The following is a 26,962-nucleotide window of genomic DNA, read 5'->3' as shown; positions in this document are numbered from 1 at the left end:
TTATCATTTGTGGAAAATAATTCATAAAATCCTTACAGAATATATCAAAATATAAAATATTAACGCCCTCTTATTCAACAATTGCACATCTAGAGATTTAGATTGAGAAATAACTATGTAAGTGTGAAAATATATATGCACACAGATAACTGACACTGTAATATTAATAAGAGTGAAAAAAACAAAAATAACCCAAATCAGTTCACAGTTAAGGATTCATGAGGAAAAAGTTGGTATATAACTACAATGGACTGGGTGTGGTGGCTCACACTGTAATCCCAGCATTTTGGGAGGCTGAGGCAGGCGGATCTCCTGAGGTCAGGAGTTTGAGACCAGCCTGGCCAACATGGTGAAACCCCATCTCTACTAAAAATACAAAAATTAGCTAGGCTTGGTGGCACATGCCTGTAATCCCAGCTACTAAGGAGGCCAACGCAGGAGAATCGCTTGAACCTGGGAGGCGGAGGTTGCAGTGAGCCGAGATCACCCCACTGCACTCCAGCCTGGGTAATAGAGTGAGATCTGTCTCAAAAATAACAAACAAACAAACAAAAAAATAAATATAATGGAATCCTATATGGTCAATCCATTGTCATCGAAGATATCCACAATACATGGCAGAATGAACAAAACACAGTTTAAAATGTGTGAGTATAGGCCGGGCGCGGTGGCTCACGCCTGTAATCCCAGCACTTTGGGAGGCTGAGGTGGCCCGATCACAAAGTCAGGAGTTCAAGACCAGCCTGGCCAATATGGTGAAACCCCATCTCTACTAAAAATGCAAAAATTAGCTGGGTGTGGTGGTGGGCGCCTGTAGTCCCAGCTACTTGGGAGGCTGAGGCAGGAGAATTGCTTGAACCCAGGAGGCAGAGGTTGCAGTGAGCCAAGATCGCACCACTGCACTCCAGCCTGGGTGACAGAGGGAGACTCCATCTCAAAATAAATAAATAAATAAATAAAATGTGTGAGTATAGAATTATCATGTTAATATACCCAGGTGAGTTTTAAAGAAGCTATGCTTCTCTAGAATGTAAGTTCCAAAGACAGGGCTTTGTGCTCTTCACTGCTGAGTCCTTGAGGCCTAAGACAGTACCTGGTACTTTGTAACCATGCAACCATGTTTGTTGAATGACTAAATGAAAGATGTTTAGAAAGTTTTTCACCAAAAGTTTAGCAGTGGTGGAGAGCTATTTAATAGTAATTTTTTTACTCTTCATATATTCTCTATCATTTGAATTGTCTTCAAAATGCTTGTTTCATTTTTATAGAAACAAATAATACATTTAAATCATGTGATGATGCCCGCTGCCTTTGAGATGTGGCAGTCTCACCTGTTTCGGCGGCTGTGTAAACTGGTTCAGCTCTTTTGGAAAACCATTTAACATTAAATATCCCCAAGTCACAAAATCCTTCTTTCCTTAGTCCATTATTCCTTCTTGGGAATTTATGCTAAGGAAAAAGATGCAAAACATGAAGTGATCTAGACATCCAAAGTCTTCATCTAAGTTTTTATATTACGTAAGTAAAAACTCTGGTCAAGCTAAAGATACCTCTAAGAGAGGGAAGAGTGAAAGTAAATTATGGTAAATCCATTAGATGGAATTTAGGCCGGGCAGGGTGGCTCACACCTGTAATCCCAGCACTTTGGGAGGCTGAGGTGGGCAGATCATTTAAGGTCAGAAGGTCAAGACTAGCCTGGCCAGCATGGTGAAACCCCGTCTCTATTAAAAATACAAAAATTAGCTGGGCGTGGTGGTGCAGGCCTGTAATCCCAGCTACTTGGGAGGCTGAGGCAGGAGAATCGATTGAAGCTGGGAGGCAGAGGTTGCAGTGAGCCAAGATTGTGCCACTGCACTCCAGCCTGGGTGACAGAGTGAGACTCCGTTTCAAAAAAACAAAACGGAATTTAATGTAACCGTGACCAATTCTGAAGATCTACAGCAATATGAACAAAAGGAGGCTGAAAATGCAGGCATGTAATGATTTGATTTAATTTATGTGTAAACAAAACGATCATGCTGTTGTACTATGACGCAGAATCCTGGGTGCAGTTTTTTTCTTCTAAAAACTGCAGAAATAATGTGAATTTTAGAGTTCTAGATAGGGGTTTTCATTTAGGCCTTGCAACACGGCAGTTACATGACCTTGGTTGATCAGTTTCCCTAACGTCTTTGTGCCTCAGTTGTCTTACCTACTAAATAGGCTAATAGTACTACCTCGCAGCATGAAGATGATTTTAATGAGATGCATAAGAGTAACGACAAACTACGGTGATTTTTTAGCGATGCTGTTATTACATTTTCAGTTTTCAAAAAATCTTAAGGTACCATCAGTTACAAACGGAAAGTAAAATAGCTAAAAAGGGAGTGAGAAAGAGATTCAAGAAATTGGGCTTTTGAGTTGGGCCGCACCCACTCTGCGACTCTGCCGGGGCCTTGAGCGTGTAAAAGCTCCCGGTGACCACACTGGGGCGCAGGCGCCCAGGCCGGGCGAGGCGTTCCCGGAGGTGTCCAGCAGAGGACGCTGCCGGCGGCGACGGGGCCGGAAGTCGGGCCGGAGGCTGCCGGGCGTATTCGCCGACTCCTCCCGCTTCCGCTTCCGCTGCCGCAGCCGGTCGGAACCGAGTTGTCTCCTGTCAGCCGCTGTCCCCATCGCCGCGATGCCGCTGGAGAACCTGGAGGAGGAGGGTCTGCCCAAGAATCCCGACTTACGCATCGCGCAGCTGCGCTTCCTGCTCAGCCTGCCCGAGCACCGCGGAGACGCTGCCGTGCGCGACGAGCTGATGGCGGCCGTCCGCGATAACAGTGAGGCCCGCACGAGCGCCGAGTCAGCGGCCTAGGCCTGGGCCGTCCCCGCGTTCCGGAGCCTGCGGGGACTTTTTTTGATGGAGCTCCAGACCCCGGGGCGTTCCACTGACGGGGTCTCCGAGACCAGGCCTGGCTTCTCCCGTCCTTAGGGTTTTGCTTTGGTTTGGGGATACCCTGGGGGACCTCGCCTTATCTCGGAGCGGTTTGCATCTCTGTGCGGCCTTCCTCTGTAAGGGCAGCTTGGAGGAGAGTCGTGAGGCATTAATATTTATCCCGGTGCTAGGCACAGGGTAAAGGCCCCGTGACTTACTGTCATTCGGGACTGCTCCCAGGCGCGGGGTATTCCAGCAGGAGAGTTCAGCTTGCCTGTGGAAGGAAATTTGGGTTCGATTCTTTTTGGCCCTTCTATAGTGAATGTGAGTGTTTGAACATATGTATGTGAGTATGTGTGTATAAAAAGTCTTTCCCTGTTTGAAGACTTTTGGAACAGAATCCGGCAAGAGCAAACCGAAGATTGCCCTCCCTCCAGCCCTAGTAGAGGTTGGCAGTGCCAGGATTGGCCCTCACGCAAACCTCCCACCAGCATACGTTTCATGTTTTGCCAAGTCGATTATTAAGCGCCATCACATGCCTTCCTGTTAGTGGGGAAGAGACTGGTGGATGACTTATTGGGGGTCGGGGGGTGAAAGACGTGGGCTGACTGACTTGAGGGCACAGGTGTCCCCACTCACACATCCCTCTTCTTGCATGTCAGACATGGCTCCTTACTATGAAGCCTTGTGCAGATCCCTCGACTGGCAGATAGACGTGGACCTACTCAATAAAATGAAGAAGGCAAATGAAGACGAGTTGAAGCGTTTGGATGAGGAGCTGGAAGATGCAGAGAAGAATCTAGGAGAGAGCGAAATTCGCGATGCAATGATGGCAAAGGCTGAGTACCTCTGCCGGATAGGTGACAAAGTGAGTGGAGATGGTTTCCTCTCTCTGTAGTTAGTATGGGCTAAAATTGGGGACTATTCCAGATAATCGTTCCTCATTAAAAAAATTGACTTCGTTTTAGAAAAAGTATAAAGGTGATCATGCTTGCTTGTACTAGTGAATCAATGTAAAGATGAAAAAGCCTCCAATGCAATGCCTTGCCATTTCCCTAAACAGCAGCTAGGACTGTATTCTTCCCCATTTCACCCCATGCCAATAAAAACGTAAGTGTAGATCTAGAGAATTTTATTTACTGCTTTTACAAAATTGGGATCGTTTTCAGCAGTTTTCTCACTTGGTTGGGAAGCACTGGTCTCGTGTCTTTAGTACTTTACACGAATAATACTTTCCTTAGCAGAAACTAAGAAACAGTATAGTAAATGCTGAAGTTCTGTTGATCTTTTACTCTGTACCTGCCCAGAGATAGGCTTTTCAGTTCTTTTATTGTGCATTTATATAAACTTTTTAATATATATGTTTTTTTGAGACGGAGTTTCACTCTTGCCGCCCAGGCTGTAGTGCAATGGAGTGATCTTGGCTCACTGCAACCTCCACCTCCTGGGTTCAATCGATTCTCATTCTCCTCCCTCAGCCTCCCGAGTAGCTGAGGCTGAGGGAGGCGTGCGCCACCACACCCAGCTATTTTTTTTGTATTAGTAGAGACCGGGTTTCACCATGTTGGCCAGGCTAGTCTCGAACTCCTGAACCCCTGACCTCAGGTGATGCACCTGCCTTGGCCTCCAAAAGTGCTGGGATTATAGGCGTGAGCCACTGCACCCGGCCATAAAATCTTTTTTATGTAAAATTTTATATATAAAAATATAAATGCTCAATAAAAGAACCAATTTAAAAAAAAATTAATACCTACAGAAATTTTTTAGTCTTTTTTTTTTTTCGTACATGGGATCATAGTGTACTAGTGTACGGTCCTGTTTGCCCCTTTCATTCAGCATTATATTTAAGAGGTCTTTCCATATTTAAGAGGTCTTTCCATGCAAGCATACATAAATCTGGCTCATCCTGGTTAACTGCTGCCAAATGTTCCACAGTAGAGCTAGCTCTGGCATAGTTTATTTGCCTGTTCAGCTGTTGTTGGACATGTGTGGTGTTTTCATCTGTTTTTGCTTTAGCAAACTGCTGCTGTAAAAACATGCTTATGTATGTCTCTGTGTATATATGCTAGTGTTTCTCTAGGGTATAGTATATGAAACAATTGTTGGGACAATGAACTTTTTTTTTTTTTTTTTTTTAAATATGTGTGGCCAGTTGTTCTATATAACAGCCAGCTTACTCCACCACCAGGGCACCAGAGGGGTACCCACCATTACGGGATCTTTGAAATTTGAGTAACTGTGTAATAGTGGTTAAGAAAATGGGCTTTGAATGTTCTTAATTTTAAATTATTTGCCTGGAAGTATTTAGATATAGAATGACATGGTGCCAATATAAAAAAATAAAAATAGTGTCAACTCTTGAATCAGATTGCCTGGGTTCTATTTTCAACCTTGGTAAGTATGATTTATGAAACCCTCGGTTTCCTCGTGTAAAATAGGGGTACTGATAGTTTCTACTTAATGCGGATTAAAGATAGGAAAAAGCTTAGGCTGGTACCTAGCACGTAATAAGTGCCTAAATGTTCTGTAATGTATGTCTAAAACGAGGTTTTTTTCTCTTTTCTGGTTGTAAACTTAAGAGTTGGTCATTGTAAAAATTTGGAAAATACATAAAAATTTAGAATTATCTAGTGGTTTCCATTTACTTTTAAGCTGTGTATTTGTGGTTTGGTTTTAAAGATTAATATATTACATATGAATGAGAAACTTCAAACTTTTGATTCAGGTTTTGAAGAATTTCAACAAGGACATGCTTGAATCAGTATCAGGAAGTTGTAAAATGTTCTAATATTATATTTCCTCTGTATTTATTAAATATCATTCTTCCAAAAAGAACTTTTCCCCTCCTATTTTATTTAGTATTACTAAATACTTAATGGACTTAGTGGGCTTTTATTATTCACTGTTACCACTGATGAGAGTCTTTATTCTTTATGGTGCTAAGTTTGTTGCAAATTTGTTAGTAGAGGCTCTTTCAAGACACTTTGTCCTTTTGACATATCTCATTAGTCTTATTTTCTGATAAAACAAAATGTCACAGGTTCACCTGTTATTTTCACTCTAATAAACCTAGAATTATCCATTTCTCCTAGGATCCCTGGTTCCTTTTAGTGGAGGATAGTATTTAAAAACCAAGATCTGAGTGCTAGGTGTATCCATTGCTCTCTTCCCAGTCTCTTATAAATTTATGAAATATAACTAATAATTACATAAAACAAACCAGGCAGACACATAATGAAAACTGCCAAGTGTGAATAAATTATTTTATTCATATTCTTGTCTTTAAAGCAAAGGAAACATCCCACAATGCTTTGAGAGAAAATTATATATTTACAAATTAAGTCATATTCTAATAGCGACTAATATCCAATTTCCAAAACCCTTCAGATATGATTAAGTTATTTTGAAACAGTATATTGTGATTAAAGAGAGAAAACATTGAATATACAGAACAAAGAAAAATACTTAACAATTGTGAATATATTATATTTTTCTTAAATTGTTTTCCAGAATCTAAGTATATGCTTGGGCATTTCTTATGTATTTTTTATACTTTATACAGGTAGAGAAAGTAGAATAATAAACCCTTGTGTACTTACCACCCAGCTTGAACAATTACCAGTTAATGGCCATCTTGTTGTACCTCTACTCCTACCTGTTCCCCCAACTTTTGAAGAAAATCCCAGACAGCTGATAGCTTTTTTTGGAAACTTGTAGCCTTTTCTAACCTATTGCCTTGGCTTTCTTGACAGGAGGGAGCTCTGACAGCCTTTCGCAAGACATATGACAAAACTGTGGCCCTGGGTCACCGATTGGATATTGTATTCTATCTCCTTAGGATTGGCTTATTTTATATGGATAATGATCTCATCACACGAAACACAGAAAAGGCCAAAAGGTACTTTCTAACAGTGGGATTATATTCTCTCTAAATTATGATGTTACAAATGAGAAGTTGATATAATAAACTGCCTGTTTTGTTTACAGCCAGTAAGTTTGGTCAAATAATTGATGTACTTATTTAGTAAAATATTTTAAATATTTCCTTTTGGTTCAAGTTGTTAAAAGTTGTTTTCTCATTTCAAATAACAGAAAATTTTTCAAACATGGCTTTGTCTGTTTCCAGACTATGATCTTACTGTTTTTATTTCATAGCTTAATAGAAGAAGGAGGAGACTGGGACAGGAGAAACCGCCTAAAAGTGTATCAGGGTCTTTATTGTGTGGCTATTCGTGATTTCAAACAGGCAGCCGAACTCTTCCTTGACACTGTTTCAACATTTACATCCTATGAACTCATGGATTATAAAACATTTGTGACTTATACTGTCTATGTCAGTATGATTGCCTTAGAAAGACCAGATCTCAGGGAAAAGGTAATGACCAAACTTTTATACTCAAATTTAAATACTTTTTTTGTTTAAATACACAAAATCATTAAAGTGTACATTTTTAAATTTTGTATATATGTTTTTTAAAATACCTAGGTCATTAAAGGAGCAGAGATTCTTGAAGTGTTGCACAGTCTTCCAGCAGTTCGGCAGTATCTGTTTTCACTCTATGAATGCCGTTACTCTGTTTTCTTCCAATCATTAGGTAAGGATAGAATTGATATTTTTGATTATCTGTCTTACTCCTGATCCTATGTGCAAATAACCTCAGAAGATTTTTTACCCATCTGAGAAATGTAGTGTGTAGATAGCTGCATGTCTTTGATCAGTATTCCTAATGTGCCCAATTTTGTTTAGAAGAGGGGTCATCAGATTGTGGCCTGCTGTATAGCCCAGGAGGTAAGAATGAAGTTTGCATTTTTAAAGTGTTGTTTAAAAAAGGAGGATGTGACAGAGAACTATGTAGCTTGCAAAGCCTAAAAATATTTACTCTCTGGCCCTTTGCTGGGGATATTTGCCAGACCCCTGGTTTAGAGTCGTAATGGGGTATAAGGCAAAAGTTAGCAAATGGCTATAAATATTAGGCTTAATGGAGCAAGAAGTGAGGGAATTCTGAATGTGATTTGGGTTAGAGATTAATTGAACCTTGAATTCAGCAATAGGTTATTCTGTATGCAATAGCTAAATAGCTAAATCTTTGTGCTGATTTGCAAATCATTTTCAAGGGCTATGGGTTAAGAAAATAATCTGTTGAACATAATTGTATTCCCTCAAAGCTAGTTTGTAGTGATCCTGCCTACACACATTTGCTTGTTTTTCCCTCTTGTCCCCATTCTTTCCTGGCTATTTGGTTTCCTAATAATGACACAAACTATTAAGATGATAGAAGAATTAGCTTGCATCAAGTTGACCCAGGGGTCTTTCCCAAAACTTAAAATTTGACATTGATATAGTCTCTTGTTTATGCTGCAAATTTCAGAAGGTGTTTGGTTTAATAGATAGCGTTGGTGAAAAGTAGGAATGGAGGATTCTAAATGATAACTGTTAATGTTTTTGCAGTGGCTTTTGGCCCAGTGTTTTTTGGATGCTTTCTCCATGCATACAAATTGGGTTGCTTTGTGAGAATTCATAGTACTTACCTCAGGTAATGTAGGAACAGGTTTCTCCAGCATGATGAGTTACTCACTTGGCCTTATCTTCTCATACATACACATAAAGTTACGTTGATTTTGTACATAAGGTTATATTGTAGAATTGCTCTTTTCCCTTTTTTATGCTTGGGGTCTCCTGGTCATCACTCAACTCAAATATGGAACCCTTCCCTGCTTCCCTGAGTCAGAACAAATCTCTTCTCTGCATTCCTGGGGCTCTTATTGTATGCCCCCTGCTTTAAAAAAAATTGAGGTATAAATCACATACCATAAAATTCCCTAAAGTGTACAATACAGTAGTTTTTAGTATGTTGGCAAGGTTTTGAAAAGAGTAATTCCAGAACATCTTGATCACCCCTAAAGGAAACCCATACCCATTAGCAGTCACTCCCTATTCCTCCTTTCCCCCAGCCCCTGGCAACCACTGATCTACTTTGTCTGTACGGATTTGCCTATTCTTGACATATCATCTAAGTGCAGTCAGAAAATATGTGGCTTTTTGTTCCTGGCTTTTCACTTGATAATGCTCTCACATTCATCCATGTTGTAGCATGTATCAGTACTTCATTTTGTTTTATAGCCAAATGATAGTCTGTTGTACGTATATACTACATTTTATTTATCCATTCATTAGTTCATAGATTTTTGGGTTGATTGCACTTTTTGGCTACTATCAATAATGCTATAATGAAGATTTGTGTACAGCTTTTTCTGTGGACATATGGAGTGGAATGGCTGCATTTTAATGGTAACCCTCTAATAAACTTTTTGAGTAACTGCCAGTTTTCCAAAGCAGGTGCCTGCACCATTTGACATTCACATCAGCAGTGTGTGAGGGTCCCAGTGTTCCCACATCGAGTACTTACTAATTTCTGTCTTTTTGATTATAGGTATCGTTGTGGGTGTGAAATGATATCTCATTGTAATTTTGATTTGTGTTTCTCTAATGACTAGTTTCATTGAGCATCTTTTCATATACTTACTGGCCACATGCCCCACTTGCTAAAACTTAGCACACAGTTTTGTGATAATTTCCTAGTTTGTCTCCTTTGCTAACTAGAATTTCTGGGAGCAGACCTTATGCTTTTTTTTTAATCTTCATAATGACCCTGACAGCAGGGTAGTACTTGGTACTAATGTGCTCTAAAATAATTCAATTGGAAAAGGAAGTAGTGTCCTTTTCTAGGTAATACCTGACTATATTTAGAAATCAAAAATAAACTGAGAAAGTAAAAGGTTTTGTATCTCACCTCACCCCCAAATCCATACATGCATTCACTCACATAAAATTCTTCCCGAGACAATGATTTTAATATTTTGTTATATATCCTTCTAGACCTTTTGTTCATTTATTATATGCACTTTAAAAAAGAAAAAAACATTTAAAAACCAAAGCTATATGTACACATATACTATACACTATATGTACACTTTATATGATACAGTTGTAAACAGTATCATATAAAGAAGAAAAAGTCTTTCTCTAATATATGATCACCAGTGTCCTTTCTCTAAAGGCAACTGCTGTTAATCAGGTTTTCAAGTGTGTCCTTCAGGGGACACACTATCCAGAGATACAAGTATGTAACACTTTTATGTATTGAGGTATTTTATATGCTGTTTTGTAAGTACCTTTTTTTCTCTTCACAAGTAATGTGTGTATCTTTTCATGTCACTATACATATAATTGGTCATTTAGTTTTTGAGTGGCTGTCGTGTACTAACATTGAGAATAGCAGCAAATTGAACAGGTAGTGTTCCTAGGAGCTTCACGTTATCCTTTCTTAAGGACTTCCTAGTATTTCAATGTATTGGCTATGCCATAATTTATCCTCTACTGACAGAAAACTAGGTTGTTTCCAGTTTTGCCCTATTATAAGCAACCCTGTTTTGAACACTCCAACAATGCATCCTTCCCACTTGTTATTTCCTTGGGAAAAAAGTCTAAGAAATGGAACTTTCCAAAGGTTAAATATATTGTGTCTTGACCACCGTTGCCCTCCAGAAATATGCCAGTTTATATTTACACAATTTATACTTCTCTCAGTCTATAGTATTTGAGAGAGCCTGTCCCACCCTCTCCATACTCTTTGCCAGTCTGAGAGAACAGAAATAATTTTATTGATGTGTTATGCATTTCTCTTATTAGTGAGAATACGTACCATCTCATGGTTAGTGGCCATTGAACTCCATGTTGCTAAATCATGTGTTCCCTTGCTCATCTTTATCTGCCTTGATGTTGACCATCCTTTGCTTCTCACCACAGCTTTCTCTTGGTTCTGCAGTAACATGCTCTTGTTTTGTTTTCTCTGGACCTACCTCCTCATCCACTGTTACACCTCTCAGTGACTGACTGCCTTAGACTGAGTTACTGCCCTTGTCTCTTATCTTCATTTTGTGCCATCAGATACGTTTGAATGGCAGTGATTGACAAATTCATGTCTCCAGCCCCAAACTGGAGCACCAGACTCATGCCTTAATGCCTCCTTAGTGTCCTCACTTGGCTGTTTAATAGGCGTATCCACTTGAACACTGCCAAAGTATGCTTAAATCCCACCCTGACCCCCAACACTAAAAACAAATATTCTCCTTCTCCAGGGATTTCCATCTCATTGAAACCACATGCATAAGTATACTCTAGAGTCTCTTTTCTTGCTCACCTTCTGTATCCCTGTAGTTGTCTTCCTGCTTGCATTACTGAGTCTGCCATCCTTTCTGTTCCTGGGCTTAACCATGCTTTTCCTGCCTTCAGACTTTTTTATCATTTACATTGCTCTGTGCTTAGCCAGCCCCTCAAAGAGATATTCCCTGTCCACTCCAATCCAGTGGAGGACTTGCTCGTCACTGTATCATGTTACTTTTATTTTCTTCACAGGATTTATCTTGTGTATTTGTTGATCTGTCTCTGCCCTTTGAAAATTTAGTTTTTGTGGCAGCAAGGATCTTGTCTTTTGGTTCACTGCCATATAACTATCTACAGCAGTGATATACAGGAGTTATTCAGTAAAATAATTTATATTTGTGTGGATTGCTCATTAATACTCTACGTACATTTTACTGTTTAATTGACTTCTAAAGACCTTTCTGGATCAAGGCCATTAACTCATCATTGTAAATAAAATTTCTAGTTTATCATTTGTCTTCAAACCTTGTTCATAGTGTTTTGTTATGTAGACTATTTACATGAACAAATAAACAGGAAATAGGAGTCATCAGTCTTTGCTTTCTTGCTTCTGAGTTTTGTTGCTTTTTGAAAATGTCTGGTTTATACCTTTTTTCTGGTCTGTATAAATCATTTTTCACTGCACCTGCTGTTTCTCTCTTAGAATTGTTTAAAAAATGAATTTCACTTTATTTTACTTAAGGCATAAGAAGTTCTCCATGGTTAAAATGTTAGTACGGGAACTTTGTCATCTGTGAACAAGTTCCTTTAGAAGCTGAGCTCTTTCTGATGCTGATGTCAAATAGCCACCTGCTACTTAAGGATGATGTTTACATACCTGGCCTTCTTTATTACTGCTGTTGCTGCCATTGTTGATGACATGATGTGGAAGGGCAGTGAGAAATTTGATACTTGTTCATCTATCTGTTGGACTCAACTAGTGTTGCTTTAGTTTTTAATCTTTTTATCTGAAAAGGAGAGTCTTATAATTTGTCATTTTATTCATTGCAGCGGTTGTGGAACAGGAAATGAAAAAGGACTGGCTTTTTGCCCCTCATTATCGATACTATGTAAGAGAAATGAGAATTCATGCATACAGTCAGCTGCTGGAATCATACAGGTCATTAACCCTTGGCTATATGGCAGAAGCATTTGGTGTTGGTGTGGAATTCATTGATCAGTAAGTCTGAATAATGCCACGTTAATTGAAGTTTTAAAGTTGCCTTTTAATACATGAACTTGTACAGTTTACTTGTTTACATTGGTTCCCTCAACCTTGACGGGGAGGGGGGAGGTTTTTTCCTCAATATTATCAAAACATATCCTGTCACCTCTGCCTTCCTCATATCTGCCCCTTGCATTAACAGATGGGAAAATGAGTTGTAGTGACTCTAAGTGATTTGTTAAAGGTCATTAGACCAGTTGTTACCAGAGTTGTCTTCTGTAATTTCTTTGTAGACCACACTGCAGCTACAGTAATGACTCTTAGATCTCGTATTTTACAGTTGGTCATATCCCCTCTGATAATTCCTTCCAGTTTTTAGGTTGCTGCTGCAATTCTGTTCAAATTGGTTGTTAAATGTGGGACTTTTAGTACTTGCATCAGTGATTGAACAAATACTTAATGAGCCATTACTGTATGTTTGGTATTGTTTTACAGCTCCCTCTTCACAGACTTTCATTGTAGTAGTAGGGAAGAGATGGCAAGGAAGCCAATAAATATAAAAGGTAATTTCACATAGAAATGAACCTATGGAGATGAGAAAATGCTATCCTTACATATGGCATGCTTGAGGAGATGAGGTTTGCTTTGAGATTTGAATTGAGAAGAGTCAGGCATACGGAGTCCTTCTGCATGCAGAAAAGGGGATAGAAAAGGCTAAGGCTTTGAGTCAGGAATAAGCTTGGATGTTGTAGGAACACAAAATGTCAGTGTGGCTCCAGCATCGTCGGGGGAGCAGTAGGAGATTGTGAGGATAATATATGGAGAGTTAGGTGATTTGTGTAGGGGTCTTGTAGGTCATGGAATGGAGTTTGAGTTTTAATTTAGGTTTGATAGGGAGCTACTGGAAGATTTTGAGCCCAAGTTACATGGTCCTCTGCAGTGTCTTATATAGAGTAAGGTAGCAAAGACCAGTTGCGCTGTTTAGTAGCTCTTGGAGGAGATGTTACTGTGGCTTGGACGAGGATGGTAAGAGTAGAGTTGGGGAAGAGACATACACAATATGGGATGTCCAGATGGTATCTAGATCGGTGGCTCCCACATGTGGGTGTTTGTAAATGTTGATGATGGTTTTTTCAATGGTCTGCAGTGGAAACTTTAAATGAAGATGCATTTCTTTTAAATAAGACCATTTTCTTTTTAGTATTTTTTAAATTTCAAACATCCATAACATTCTAAAGAATTGTACAGTACCTTTTAACATATTGTCACAATCTATACATTTTATGTTTTTTAACCACTTGAAGGTAAGTTTCAGACACCAACACATTTTTTAAATGATCCTTCCCAAAACAGAAGGCAGGTATCCCAATATTTTGTTCCATTTCTGAATTCTAGTCTGTGAAATTGAAGTCAGATGACCACTCTCCAAGAGGGTTGTTCATTAGGGTGCAGGCTGGGCATTATGAGTATGTTTTTCATGAGTCAGTGGAAGGAGTGGCTTGTTGTGAGCAGTGCATGAGAAAAAGGGCTTGGCTTTGCTGCTTTTTCCAACTCTGTGGCCTTGGTCAGGTTATGTCTCTTCAGTATCTTAACTGTGATGTGAAGATGATAAAGCCTTAATTAGTTAGGGGCACACACAGCAGTATTCCTTAAGTCATCTTGATGACAAGTGAATGCAAGGCAGCTGGTACCTTTCAGGTAGTAGCTGAATTCCGGTAGTATTTGAATTGTTCAGTTTTTTTTCTTCACGTTCTAAGACAAGCTTACGATTAAGGCAAAGGTTGCACCATTGAGCTCTAGTTGTTGTTACCTAAAAAGCCCTTGTTTTAAATTTCTGTGATACCTAAGAATTTCAAATCTGGGTTGTTATGGATTCTTTCTTTCTCCCTTAAAAAACTACATTTTAGATGAAATCCCCTTTTTAAAAATGGGCAAAGCAATAATTCTACATCATTTCTCGCCTCCCTTGTTTACACTAAGACATGTTGGAGAGGGAAGGGGTCGTTGTTTTAGTAAATACTACTACTATTGATGTGTTTACCCATGGGCTGTGTTCCATAATTTTGTTTTAGGTCTTTTGTTTGAAACAGTTTATTACTTTATTAGTTTAATCAGTTTTAGTCCCTAATTTTTCCTAACCTACAGTTTTTCTCAGAGTACATATGAATGGTTTCATTGTTTGATCTACTTTCTATCTGAATATAAACTTCTAGGATCATGTTTATTCTAGATGACTTAAAGCCTGCAATAACATCAGGGACAGCCTCAACTACTGCATATGCAATAACAAGCTTGAAGGGAAGCTAAATGTTACAATTTTAAGACAGTATTTTAATGCAGTTTGCATTTTTCTAAGAATTTTCTATAAAGCTAATGCTGTTATTTTTTTTCTCTAAATTAGGGAACTGTCCAGGTTTATTGCTGCTGGGAGACTACACTGCAAAATAGATAAAGTGAATGAAATAGTAGAAACCAACAGGTACTCTCATTTTGTGTATCATTTGTTACACTGCTCAGAATAAGGGGCATTCCTAAATTTTAAGTGCCTTAAATTTTAAAAGTAGGTGAACTATTGTCATGGAGTAATGTGAATGGTAAATAATTCATTTTTTCTTGAATTTATTTATAGACCTGATAGCAAGAACTGGCAGTACCAAGAAACTATCAAGAAAGGAGATCTGCTACTAAACAGAGTTCAAAAACTTTCCAGAGTAATTAATATGTAAAGCCATGTAACAAAGGATTTCCTTTAGAGATAATTATTTGGAATTTTTATAGCTTACTTCACTATGTGCCCAGGTCAACTGTATAAAATAAATATGCATTGTTTCTTTCCATTTATTTTTTCTTAAACACATGCCGTGTAGAATGGGGTCCACTTATGTTAAAATACTGTCACTTGAATTATTCATTATTGAAAATCTGGTTTATAGTGTTAAGATTGCAGCTGGGTTCAGATCCTGACTGCCTCATCAGTAAAATACAGATGGTGACACAGGCCGTTATTTCTTACCTGTAAGCTTCCTGATTTTTTAGAAAGAAGAGTACATACTATATAGTGGCCTACAATTAAACAGTGTCTCCCACTTAGTATACAAAAGATAGAAGATAATAAAATGTGTAATAAGCTTTCCCTCAGAAACAAGTAACCATATAGGACAGGAAGTTACCCTATTTTAGGACACTGACATAACCTGGATTACAGAATCTACCAAGGCCGATCTTAGTTTTCTAAAACCTTGTATGTAAATATTAGCAAATTGAATCCTTTTTCCAAAAGTAGGACCATAGTAATAGCAGTGAGGAAAACAAACTTGTTCCCCTGTTTGAAACAATTTATTACTTTTTTTCAGTGTGTCAGATAGGAGTAAGTACTGTAAGAAATATAAAACCAGAGAGAGAGAGATACAGGGTATAGGCTCTCTTCTGTGAGGTGTTGTGGAAGGCTTCTATGGTAAGGTGACATTTAAGTGAAAAGGAGGGAAAGCCCATGCACATATGGAGGGAAGAAAGACAGGGAAAGTCACTGGTAATTTTAAGTGCAGATTTGGCTTACCTTTTAAGTCTCACTATGGCATTCGGTGGCATGGATTGTAGCGGCAGCTGGATTTGCTAAAAGATTAGAATGGGATGAGGGGGAGAAAATTTATCAGAGGAGATCCTAAGCTTTTTGGCTTAAGTGAAAGATACCAGAGATACTAGTGACCTTAATGAGCAGTTTTGGTAGAGGTGAGTTCAGAAGAGAATGGGAAATGGCATTTTACTGTAAAAGGCAGGGGAAGGAAAGAAGAGTTTTGAGTTTTGTTGTTTTAAAGAGCATTTACTGATGGGAATGATCCCTGTTAACATATTAGTAGGAAAAAACACATGATCTCATTTGATTGAAAATAATTTGATACAATTCAACATTTCTTCATGATAAAAACTCTTCAGTAGACTATGAATAATAGGCTGGGAAATCAAAGCCCTATCACAAGGTAATTAATGGCAAAATATTAGAAGCATTATCTTAAAAGTGAAGACAGTGGCTCTCATCGCTGGAAGAAGAGCCATTGGTTATATGCCAAGGAAAGCAATGTAGCCAGAGCTGTTTTGAAAGGAGTTTCCTGTAGGCACTATGGTGGAGGGGAGGCTTTTAAAATGCTGAATATGCCTATTTTGAGAATATCCACCTATGAATTTCTAAAAATGCTTATCTAGAAAACATTTCTTGAAGAAAAAAAACCTCAGCTTTTTGGGTTTCTACAGAAAACCAAAGCTAGTCAGGAATGCAAAGGTGGCTTCTGAATGTTACAAAGTTGCAGTTGGTCACCCACAGGCTGCAACTGGCACACCCTAAATACTTTTTTCAAGAAAAAAATTTATAGTCACCACGTAAAAGTTGACAGTTTAAAAACCACATATCTAGCTTCTCTGGAAAAAGGAAAGATTAGGCTAACTATGGACTCATGCTCCAATAAGCTAAGCGACAAGCATAGCTTGTTTTCCAGTGTGCCCCAGTCCACCCAGTCTGTTCATATACACTGCCTGCCTGGCCCCTGTTGGCATTTGAGTTTGTTATCCCTGCACTACCCCCAATATTGTACATGTGAGGTTGATGGTTAAAAGTCTCCTGTGTTAATCAACTAGGAAAGGGTGTCCAATATTCTGGTTTCCCTGGGCCACACTGGAAGAACTGTCTTGGGTGCCACACAAAATACACTTAGTTGATGAGCTCAAAACAAAACAAAAAAAAACACCTCAATGTTTTAAGAAAATTTACATGTGTGTTGGGCCACATTCAAAGCTGTCGTGGGCTGTGGGTTGGACAAGCTTGAGCTAGAAGAAACTATCCAAATAATTCTTAACCATCTTGTCTCTAGTAGCTTTAATTGATACAGCTTGTTTTTTGAAAGTCTGTCTTTTCTGCTTTTATTCAAGGGTGCTTCACAATATGAAAATAAGATTATGAAATGATAGTTATATTTGCAGAGCGACAGAGCTAAAACAGTTATACATAGTTCCTTTTTCATGTTGGTAAATGTTTTCTTTTGAAGTTGGAAACAATCTTATTTTTAACCCTGGTTTCAGTCAAAATTAACTATCCTAGTGTGAAATGACATCACCAGGATAAACTATCTTTTGTGGTTATTTTTAAAGCAAAAATGCCAGTTTCTCTTACCTCAATAAAATTTTATTTTATAGTAAATCTATCCAGTAAGAGATAAATATTTTAAAGCTATGTCAAAGTATGGTAATCTATTTCCTGTATTAGAAATAATAGCTTTAGGTCAATTTTTAAATACCAGTGTCTCTTAGGACAGAAACAGTGTAAAAACCACTTTTGTTAAGCACCCAGCTTTTACCTGCCCCAGACGGCTAGAAGGATACCTACAACTTGATCACTGAGCATGCAATACTCCAGTACACTTAGGATTTTATGACTGAATACATGTGGTCTTTTATAACCTGACCAAACATTAATTGATAAAAGGCTACTAATCATTAGCAAATCATTTCTGTAATTTCATATTCTGAATTAGTCCTTGGTGCTGCCGTTAACCTAATGTTTTTAAGAGGATGAACAGTTGACAGTTGAAATACCTGCCCCCATGATTATGGGGAAAAAGGGTGGAGGGAACTATGATAATCCCTGGCCTTCCCAATGCTACATAAACTTGTAGTTGCTGGTAACAAACCTGTGCCTTCACAATGGCAATGGGGCAGTGAGGTAAAATCCCCATCTGGAAAACGTGAAAAGCTCTGACAATCACTAGTTTTGGTTTCAAAGCTATAGAGCCACAGATTTGCATTATGCTTGTGTTTCTGAAGGACTATAAAGGCTATCAGGAATTTGTAGCAATCTGATCCAGGCCATTTTAACCTTGACATACATGGTCAGAGGGTGTAACTGTTTTTTCATTTAAAAATCTCTTACAGTGGCATAACTTTCCCTGTACAAATTGGGTTTAAGAAACAAGAGGGACAATTTGCTATTCAATGATGAGCCTTTAATCCAACCATTATATATCCCCTTTCCCTTGAAGAGACCATTTAGTTAAGACTACCAGCAGGTGGCACCTTGACAACTTTACCAACCTTGCCTTTTAAAGGTGACCAGAGACCTGTGCTTTTCCAAAGTACTGTTCGTATAATATCAATGTGGGGAAACTCTACCTTTGATTTTTGAGGACTCTGCTTTTCTTGAAACCCTCTGGGTTAGAGATTGTTTTATTCATATGCACTTCAGTTCAATGTTTCCTAGTCCTTTGCTTGTTCTCCTGGCCATTATGTTTCCACCTTCTTCCAAAATGCCATGTCTTTGAAGCTGCTTACAACCCAGCAACACCATCAACTCACTGTGCTCACTGTCCTCAATCACACATCTCCAAGTCACTTTGCCCTCTTCCATGCAGATCATCCCAGAACCAAGTAGCTGCCTCAGTCTTCCTCCCAACCCTAACTAATTTGAAATGGATAACCTATACAACACCCTTGGCTTCACAGTTCCTCAACCTGAATTCCACTGCTCTTTTCCTTCATGCTGCTTCTGTCCACTGCCATGGTTTCCACCCAGGAATCACAAGCACATCTGGCCAGTTCTGCTTTTGAAAATAATACTGGAATTCCAATTCCTCCATTCCCTGTCCTGTTCCTAAAAGTGCTGTATCACTTTGATAACTCTGGCCCCTGAATCCTGCCCCGTAGCCCCTCACTTGTATTGGCCACATGGAATTGAATGTTGACTTTGCTCTGTGACCCTGAACAAATCAATTGTCTAATCAGAAAAAGTTACCTGGAAGGAGATTCCTAAGATCTAACAAGAAGGTAATTCCAATCAAACCAGTGTCTTAAGAGCACCTGCATAGATTCTACGTGGTGGACTTCCAGTTCTCTTCCCTGAATACCCAATCCAGACTATCATCAATCACTCAGTCACATCTTCACTCATACTCTTAATTCTTTGGCAATCTCCCTGCCCAAGTTCTAACTTTTCCACCCAACCAATACATGCTGTTCCAGTTATCCTGGACTAAACAGGATAATAAAACATTACCTAAATGGGTAGATGGCATTGATAATTATAATAGAATCGACTCTAAACTTCTAACCCTGTAACCATCTCAATCTCACCCTTCTTCTCTGCCTTTCCTTACCTCTCTGACTTTTTCCTCTAGTGCTTTTCTCCATTTGTCTTCATGAAAATAGTCTTCTCCAAGGTCTTGTCCTGGGTTTTCTCTCTGGGCCATGGAGGATGGGCTTCAGGTTTGTGATATCCTGGAGGCGGATTATAAAAATGTAGTGTGCCTGTGCCTCGGTCAGACAGGATCCATAACTTCATGTGATTCCTGGAGCCTGAGGAGGGGAAAAATTAAGAATCACTGTTCTGACAGGCTTGAATTATCCTGGATCTGCCACCTATTTGTCATGGGACCTTAAGCAAGATACCTTCTTAGGAGTTCCTCATCAGTATGATTGGAATCAAAATACCTGCCCTATGAGGGCTTCGTAAAAGAGAGGATATATATAACTTGGCACAGTGTCAGGTATATTAAGTACTTAACTAGAGAAGTATTATTTTAACATAAGAAGCCAAATCGAATAGCTACCTAATTTTCCCAGGTAAACTCATCTACCCTTATGACCTCATTGATCATCTAAAAGTGAAAGACAACTCTCCATCTTTATTTTCCAGCTCAAACCTCCCTCCTAAGGTCCATCCAGCCTGTACAGCCAGCTGGGCACTAAACCACAATTTCCCACCAGCAGCTCAAATCTATCATTATGTCTTTTTCCTTCTCTATTGCCATATCACACATTTCACTTAAAGCTCAATTGGTTTGGCCAAGCTAAAAATCTGAAGTCTTCTTAGACTCACTCTTCCCTTTAATGTTGAATAGAATTAGACCTCAAGGCCTGTTGGTTCTACTTTTAAAAGATTTCTGAAATCAGTATCAGGTATCCTCATGGTCAGCCTTAGTTTGGAAACTTAATAGCTCTTACCTGGATTACAACAGCTTTGTAACTTATTTTTGTCCGAGGTTCTCACCTGTTGATTCTGTCTTCCATTGTTACTGGGGGGCCATAGGTGGCAGAGATGTTTTTTTGACAAAGTATTAAATTACAAGTGATTCTCCCCTTCCCTCTGGAGACTTTTTCTTCGGCTGATAGCCTCACTCTTCCTTACCTCCTAAGAGATATTCTAGTTCACGGGTTTTGGATGTAGAAAATGAGGATAACAAGTGCCAAGAATTACAGCCTTACAAAGTGAAAGACTACTTTAATTAACTTCCATTAACAACAGAAGCAAGAACTTCTTACAAGAAAGAGGAGACTAAGAAAGGAGTGAGAAGGGAGAGGAACTTAGACTTGATTTAGGGGAGTGCTTTTTGTTAGGACTGGGGACAGGGGCAGGTAAAGACAGATCTTTGAAGCAAAAGAGTGAGAATTCAAGAGATGGGAAAAGAGACTTAAGTGCGTCTTTGATTTTCCAAAGTTTTCAGTACAGATTTGAATGGCTTTGACTTTTGGCAGCTGCACGGTGCTAGAACTGGACCATGAAATATCTCTGGGCTCTGACAGTTACATTTGGGTTAATCTAAGCCTGATCCCATGTGTTCCTGGATGAGGCCCCATGACATTCAAGGTCCTTGACAGTCTGACACCAGCTTCTCTAACCCTATAAGGCCCTTCCATCCAGCAAAATTCCTGCAGAATTATTCTGTATTCCTCAACATCTTCATACCCATGTTCGACGCATTTGCTCCATCTGCCTAGAATCTTACTCTTGTCTGCCTTTCTGCCTGGTGAAATCCCACATATGCCAAGATCCAACATTGCTAAACCCTTTTCCTTGAGTTGGGATCATCTTGTTATGCAGGGCCGGGATACCTGCAAGGGAATGGAATTAAAAAGGGTAAGAGATTGACTTAGCAGTTGAACCTTTTCTTGGGAAGTTTGAGGACATCCATGGTGAAAGGATTTACCTACAGAGAGCACCTCATGATTAGATTTGTGGGAAGTACTGAGTGGGTGGCTGACTTAAGTAAGGAGGGAATGGGAAGTCCACAGGGCAGTAGGAACTGAAGCCAACATGACTCTTTCATATCAGGTATGAACATTTTTGCTAATATACAAAGCAGTTGCTCCTCTAAGCAACACAAATAATTTATCAGAATGATTTGCAAACAGTAAAAATGTCTGGATTTCTAGAGGTAAATGATTATGCTGTGTTCCAAATAATACTAAAATGCACTTGTATTGCCAGTAAGGGAGGTATGTAAAAGGAAGAGATTAGACCAGGTCTGGATAAAAAGCTTATCTTAAATCAAAACTACATGTCATCAATTTTGCACCTAAGTACAAACAGAATGTGTTTCTCAATCCATCAACTCCCTCGTTTCCTTCACAAACATGCAAGGCCAGAATACAGCAGTGTTCACTGTTTACACAGTTGCTAATTTATCCAAGGCAAAGCTTTGTGCCCGCAAATGGAAACATCCCCCAGTCTTAGAGGTATTTAGCTTATATAACAGGGAGGCTAAAGTGAAGGGGCTTCACAAGGGTGTTCAATGCCAAAAGTGATGAAAAGTCAGAGTGGACTGAAAGAGTTTAGTATCACAACGAGGCAGAAACATGTAAAATATTTCATGCAGCCAACCTTATTTATTGAGAAGTCCTAATTTTATTGCCCGTTAAGTAACATGTTTGTTCCACAAGCTAATTTCTTATAAAGCAAAGCACAACCTTTTCTTATAAATAGTATAAATTATTTTATTTACAGAAACTTGTTACAAAACAAATAGACTATATATTTCTTCTCTTTTAAATATCCAAAGTAATTTTCTATCCCTTGACATTTGTTCATGTTCTATACAGCAGCCAACACAAAGTCCAGCTGAGATGCTCTTGATTATGTGTACAAATTACCAAACTATTCACACGTTTTTAACACAGGAGATTGCTTTTATAACCAAGCTCAAAAAAAAAAAAAAAGCAAAATGCTTTCAAGGCCCTACATTCACACTGACAGTATGTAGTGCTCATTTAAATGATCTGAAAATGTAAAATGTTTTGCACAAAATGTAAAAATGATTATTTTCTGCTAAACAAACTTTTTAACAATATTTTTTCAAAGCCCAATCCCCCCAAACCCCCTGGACAGAATGAGCGACATTAAGAAATTCCTTGGCAACAGAACTCTTACAGGAAGACAGCTGCCTTTATAAGTTACATTTTTCAAATTATACATTTTTTTCATGTTCTCAGAGGTACTTACTTGTATTATATTTTTGGAATACAAAATATTTTAAATATTTTATTTTAAATTGTATTTCATGAGTGAATAACAAAACGGACACATCGTGTAAGTTGCTGGCTGACAAAAAGATTTGCAACCTTTGGTGCCACCAGGCAATCCATCACCAATTGAATTACTATGAACCAAAAGGTCTTAATTTTAAAATACCTTATAAAATTACCAGCATGGGTGGTTTTCAACTCCTCCCCTAAAATTTTAGAAACAATATTTATGTGGAAAAAAGCAAACTCCAAAAGTTCAACTGAACATTCAAGTCTTTTTAAAGAGATTCTGTCTAAGCTTAAAACTAGGTTCAGGCACTTTTCAGTTTTTTCCATTAGTTTTAAACCACATCACATACTAACATACATGTGCTCAGAGTATACACACACACACACACACACACACGCAATCACACACTCTCACACATAAAATACTAACAAAAGAAAAGCAGTGTGTCACTTAGTTACATGTAGTCTATCAGGAAACCAGGCAACCAGGAAGAAGCAATGCCCACTTCATCTGTATGAATCCACTCCCGAGACACTAAAAGGGACAAAGACTTTTCACAGAACAGAGGCATCCCTTAAAACTGTAAAGGAGGCAGGTTCTAGAACTATTGGCTTGGCAGTGAACCACTTCAAATTATAAAAAGGTATTTACTTTTATTAATTAATAAATAAATACTAGATGATCTCAATTGTACCAAAACAGGATATCAGAAAAAAAGACCTGTGCAAAAATACATATTTAAATATGTACAATTCATTTTTAACAAAATATGTCTTCTGAAATAGGGATACTTCCATATTTATAATAGAACAAGAAATTCCAAAATAAAGATACAAAAGTAGGTTTTGTATAATTCTTTGTTCATCATTGCAGCACTTTTTTTTTTTTTTTTTGTAGGTTAAGAAAACTGCAGGAGTTGTCATGAAATTCTATTGGAAAGAATATAAAAATTATCTTGGTTTTAAATTGATACCAAAGTCTGTCTAGAAACAACCCAACCACTGCAAATTTGGTTTTTGCAAGTTAATTTAATTCAAAAAAATACTTGTACTCCCGTGTTTTAAATGGTCTTAATTGTTCATCATCATAAAAAGTAGTTGTAGGAGAAAATAAAATATTTGAACAGTCTAAAATTTAATAGCACTGTTTAGAATAGGTCTGTTTGTGGCAGGCAGAATCCAAAATGGCTAATTTCCTAATCCCGATGCTCTGTGTATTACCGGGAGACATAATGAAATTCAATTAAAACCTCAGTCTAAGAAATCAAATGTTCAATACTTGCTAATCTAAATATCTACATTGTTCTGAATCAACTTGTTATCATGGATCCTATTCACATCTTTCGGAACAACATGATCTATCTGTAAATTCCATTGCTAAAGGCAACTTTATTTATAACCATCAAGTCCTCTTGGCTCTGAAAATAAATTCTACCCATACCCCATTGCACTTGTCACCAAGGAATCAACAGGTACGTTCTGATTCCCTCTCACCTCCTCTCTCTTCCCCGACTGGGATGGAAACCACATTGATTTATCCTAACTATGCCAAACTGGCCCATCCATGCCCTCTCCTTACTAAGCTCTCCTGTAGTATCATTTTAAAAACATTTACTGATTGATTGCATAATAATTGAACAAGATACTGTTCTCTCCTTCCTTTAAAAAAATCAGTATTTTACATCAATTTATAGCTAAAGTATCTGCATAAGGTTTTTGTTTTCTTACATAATAAGAATAATTCTGTAGCAATTCACATTATTAGGCTGGTAACCAAGTTTATTCATTCTACCTGTTGTTGACTTGAAATTCCCTGAAACTGAAGTTTGAAACCCAAGAACTGTAGGGAAAAAAGGATGTACTGACTGGCTCTCATCGGGCCCTGGCCAGGGCAACGATCAGTGCCGTGGAAATTTTACCCTGTGTTCGGCAACTTTGTGTGTTTTTCTAAGCAACAGTGCCTGGTTCTCTTGTCAGAAGCCTGTAGTGGTGGAAGCACCCATTTAAAGGCTCCGGCTCATACCCGAATTCAATGACACCTTCTCCAAGCAATGCTGTTTTAACATATTAAGGTCTTTCTTTAGGGTTGGGGTACTAGAAAAAATATCCTAGAGGGCTCCAAAACTCTCAGGAAGATGGCTGGTATAATCCCAAGAAAGGAGGGTGTGGGTCAGGGCAATCCTATTCACACATCACAAAAGACCTTCAGGTCGGGACTTACATGTTCTCCAACTCCCTTCCCTTGGTGTCTGCTCTCATCCCCAACCACATCCAAATAAATATCTGGAGTGGCATGAAGGGGAGTGCATACAAAAACACACAATGCCAGAAGTGCCTGAAGTGGAAACCTACATTTAGTCCCAGGACAGTATCCAAAGAGGAAAACAAGGGTAATGCAGAGAGTGCCTTGGAAACATTTAAGTGTATCTAATAATGTCACTTTAAAAGGTGACTTTCAAAAATAGACTAGGTAGGACAACCAACCCAATCTGACATACTGTTTACCATGAAAACTTAATGGATTAAGAAAATTTCTTCTCTTTGGAAATCTTGAAAAAAATTTTTTCTCCCTATAGTGATTTTAACTTCCTCATTCCCACCCTCCCCTGACCCAATTTGGCCTTCCTTTCTCAAAACTAGCTTGCATTCTCTTTCTTTAAAAAAAAAAAAAAAAAAAAAAAAAAAAAAAAAAAAAAAAAAAAACACACACACACACACACAGAATTGCTTTTGAATCACGAAAAGTAAGTCTCCAAAATAATTTATACTTGCTGTCTGGGCATCGAAAATCTCAAACCAGTTTGTAAGTTAGAAACTTCTGACAGTTTCTTTTCCCAAATTACTTTCAAAAGGCTGGGCTACTTTGTCATGGTGCCTTGGGCTAACATCCGTATTTCATTCCTGGAACACTGCTATCAAAATCTAAAGCCTAATTTCCTTCTTCAGAGGGTTGCTTGGGATGCAGCCCTCTGTCCTCTGGAAGGTTTCTGGTCTCCAGTTAAGGTGCCTAACTGCTGGAGAGTGACCTACAGACGACAGTGTTAAAAAAAAAAAAAAAAAAGGTAGTAAAAGGAAGGAGGGAGAAAGGTCTACAGTAATGCTCTTGCCAAAACATTCTTTTGCCCAGCCAATCTACTTGAAGAGTGGCTCCGTGATATACTGCAAATTAAAAAACAAAACAAAAACAAAAACTTCTCACAGATTGGTACAAGCAGTCCAGACCACTTTAACACTGATAAAAGCAATTCGGTGGCTGAACTTGATCCAGTGTCCTTTATGAGTACTCACTGCTAGAGACACAGCTTCAGGGAAATCCTCTGTTAAAACAACAGCCAGGCAGGTTTCTACCCTTGAGGCCCACAGGAGGTTGGGAAAACAGACTCAAAGGCATCGTGGAGTCCAGAGTGCTGAGTGGAGGTGTAACTTGTCCTCAAAAGTGTCCGCATTATTCCTCCCCGTGCTATTTTCAGCTGTCAGGGACGTGCCTTTGGCTTTCAAAGAAGAGGGGGTGGGGAAATAATGAAAAGGTAAGTAAGCGTTTGCACACTGCACTCTCTTGATTCTAAACAAGAATATTCCAAAAACTGCACACTACTAAAGTCTCCATTGACTGAGTGACACCAGGAACAGTCAGCTACAGAATTTGGCCTTAGCTTTCAAATGCCTTCACTACTACTGGGCACAATCATTGCAAAGATTCACTTCTAGACAACTGGCTAGAAGAGATGCAGGCCTGGGTTTCCAGCTTAGAGAAAAGGCTCTTATGTTTGCCTGTTGGTTTTATTTACTGATTTTGTGTCCTTGAAGGTATTCCAGGTTGTTAACTGAGAAGGGAACAAGGTCAAAGGCTAGCACACACAGGCGTGACAGTTCGCACTCAAGGCAGTGCCCGTGCTGGGGGAGAGGAAACTCTGGCATTCACAGTGGGCTTTTACATCTTTGGTGGCAGAGGCCATGAACAGACTCTTGGGGGTCACTACCCAACCCCATCATCTCCCAGACTTCCTAGCATGTCCCACTCTTCATCCCCTTGTTTAGAAAACTTCAACTAGCCCAGTTATTTTTGTTTTAAAGGCAGCTCCACAAGGAACAGTAAGTAGAGATCCCTACTTTTATAACAGCAGCATTCTTTAAAGCATTTTGGGGTCATGAGTCCCTTTGAGATTCTTATGAAAGCTATAAGATAAATGAACAAAGACATAAAAATGTGCAACACTTCTTGGGGTTCAATGATCCTTTGATCTCTAAGCAAGCACCCCCACTCCTGCCCCAGGATTTGTGCAGCATGAAAAAAAAAAAGTATTCCTCTGCAGAGAAAATCTCTCTCAAACACAAATTTAAGTGGAAACTGATTTTAAGGAAAAAGCCCAAAGTTAGGCTGTCTGCATTGTTCTAGTAAGACACA

General features: G+C 38.7%; 2 protein-coding genes and 1 long non-coding RNA gene across 12 annotated transcripts in view; 1 reads left to right on the top strand and 2 right to left on the bottom strand.

Annotated features, from left to right (window-relative positions):
• The first annotated feature begins 2,473 nt into the window (after positions 1–2,473).
• PSMD6 (proteasome 26S subunit, non-ATPase 6) lies at positions 2,474–15,104 on the top strand. Of its 3 annotated transcripts, none has more exons than XM_010352896.1 (8): positions 2,474–2,804; positions 3,562–3,767; positions 6,652–6,797; positions 7,055–7,274; positions 7,386–7,494; positions 12,114–12,282; positions 14,669–14,746; positions 14,897–15,104. In XM_010352896.1, exons 1-8 carry the CDS (start codon positions 2,660–2,662, stop codon positions 14,991–14,993), a joined length of 1,170 nt encoding a protein of 389 aa, XP_010351198.1. In that variant the 5' UTR covers positions 2,474–2,659; the 3' UTR covers positions 14,994–15,104. The 3 variants fall into 3 exon arrangements, with proteins under 3 accessions (XP_010351198.1, XP_010351199.1, XP_030778721.1); XM_010352897.2 differs by lacking the exon at positions 2,474–2,804 and adding an exon at positions 2,811–3,223; XM_030922861.1 differs by lacking the exon at positions 2,474–2,804 and adding an exon at positions 3,270–3,444.
• On the bottom strand, positions 13,449–25,220 carry LOC104653844. The gene is made up of 3 exons (XR_746733.2): positions 19,404–25,220; positions 15,824–15,879; positions 13,449–13,859 (listed from the first exon to the last, which is right to left on the bottom strand). It is a non-coding gene; the product is annotated as an uncharacterized LOC104653844 (long non-coding RNA).
• Positions 25,221–25,226: 6 nt separating this feature from the next.
• The window catches only part of ATXN7 (ataxin 7), a 139,306-nt gene continuing 137,570 nt past the window's right edge, over positions 25,227–26,962 (bottom strand). For 6 of the 8 annotated variants that reach the window (XM_030922355.1, XM_030922313.1, XM_030922269.1 and 3 more), the window contains one exon: positions 25,227–26,048. In XM_030922355.1, coding sequence (XP_030778215.1) covers positions 25,939–26,048 — 110 coding nt within the window. In that variant the 3' untranslated portion in view covers positions 25,227–25,938. The remainder of the gene's footprint in view (positions 26,049–26,962) is intronic. The other 2 variants (XM_030922482.1, XM_030922393.1) reach the window with 2 other exon arrangements.

This window comes from Rhinopithecus roxellana, chromosome 1 (assembly GCF_007565055.1).
Source record: "Rhinopithecus roxellana isolate Shanxi Qingling chromosome 1, ASM756505v1, whole genome shotgun sequence".
NCBI lineage: Eukaryota > Metazoa > Chordata > Mammalia > Primates > Cercopithecidae > Rhinopithecus > Rhinopithecus roxellana.
The sequence above is the reverse complement of the archived record's forward strand: the minus strand, read 5'-3'. Positions and strand labels throughout refer to the sequence as shown.

Coding starts and splice junctions, on each gene's coding strand:
- PSMD6 (XM_010352896.1), top strand. CDS start 2,660: ATGCCGCTGGAGAACCTGGAGGAGGAGGGTCTGCCCAAGAATCCCGAC. Junction 6,798..7,054: donor AACACAGAAAAGGCCAAAAG/GTACTTTCTAAC, acceptor TTTATTTCATAG/CTTAATAGAAGAAGGAGGAG. Junction 7,275..7,385: donor GACCAGATCTCAGGGAAAAG/GTAATGACCAAA, acceptor TAAAATACCTAG/GTCATTAAAGGAGCAGAGAT.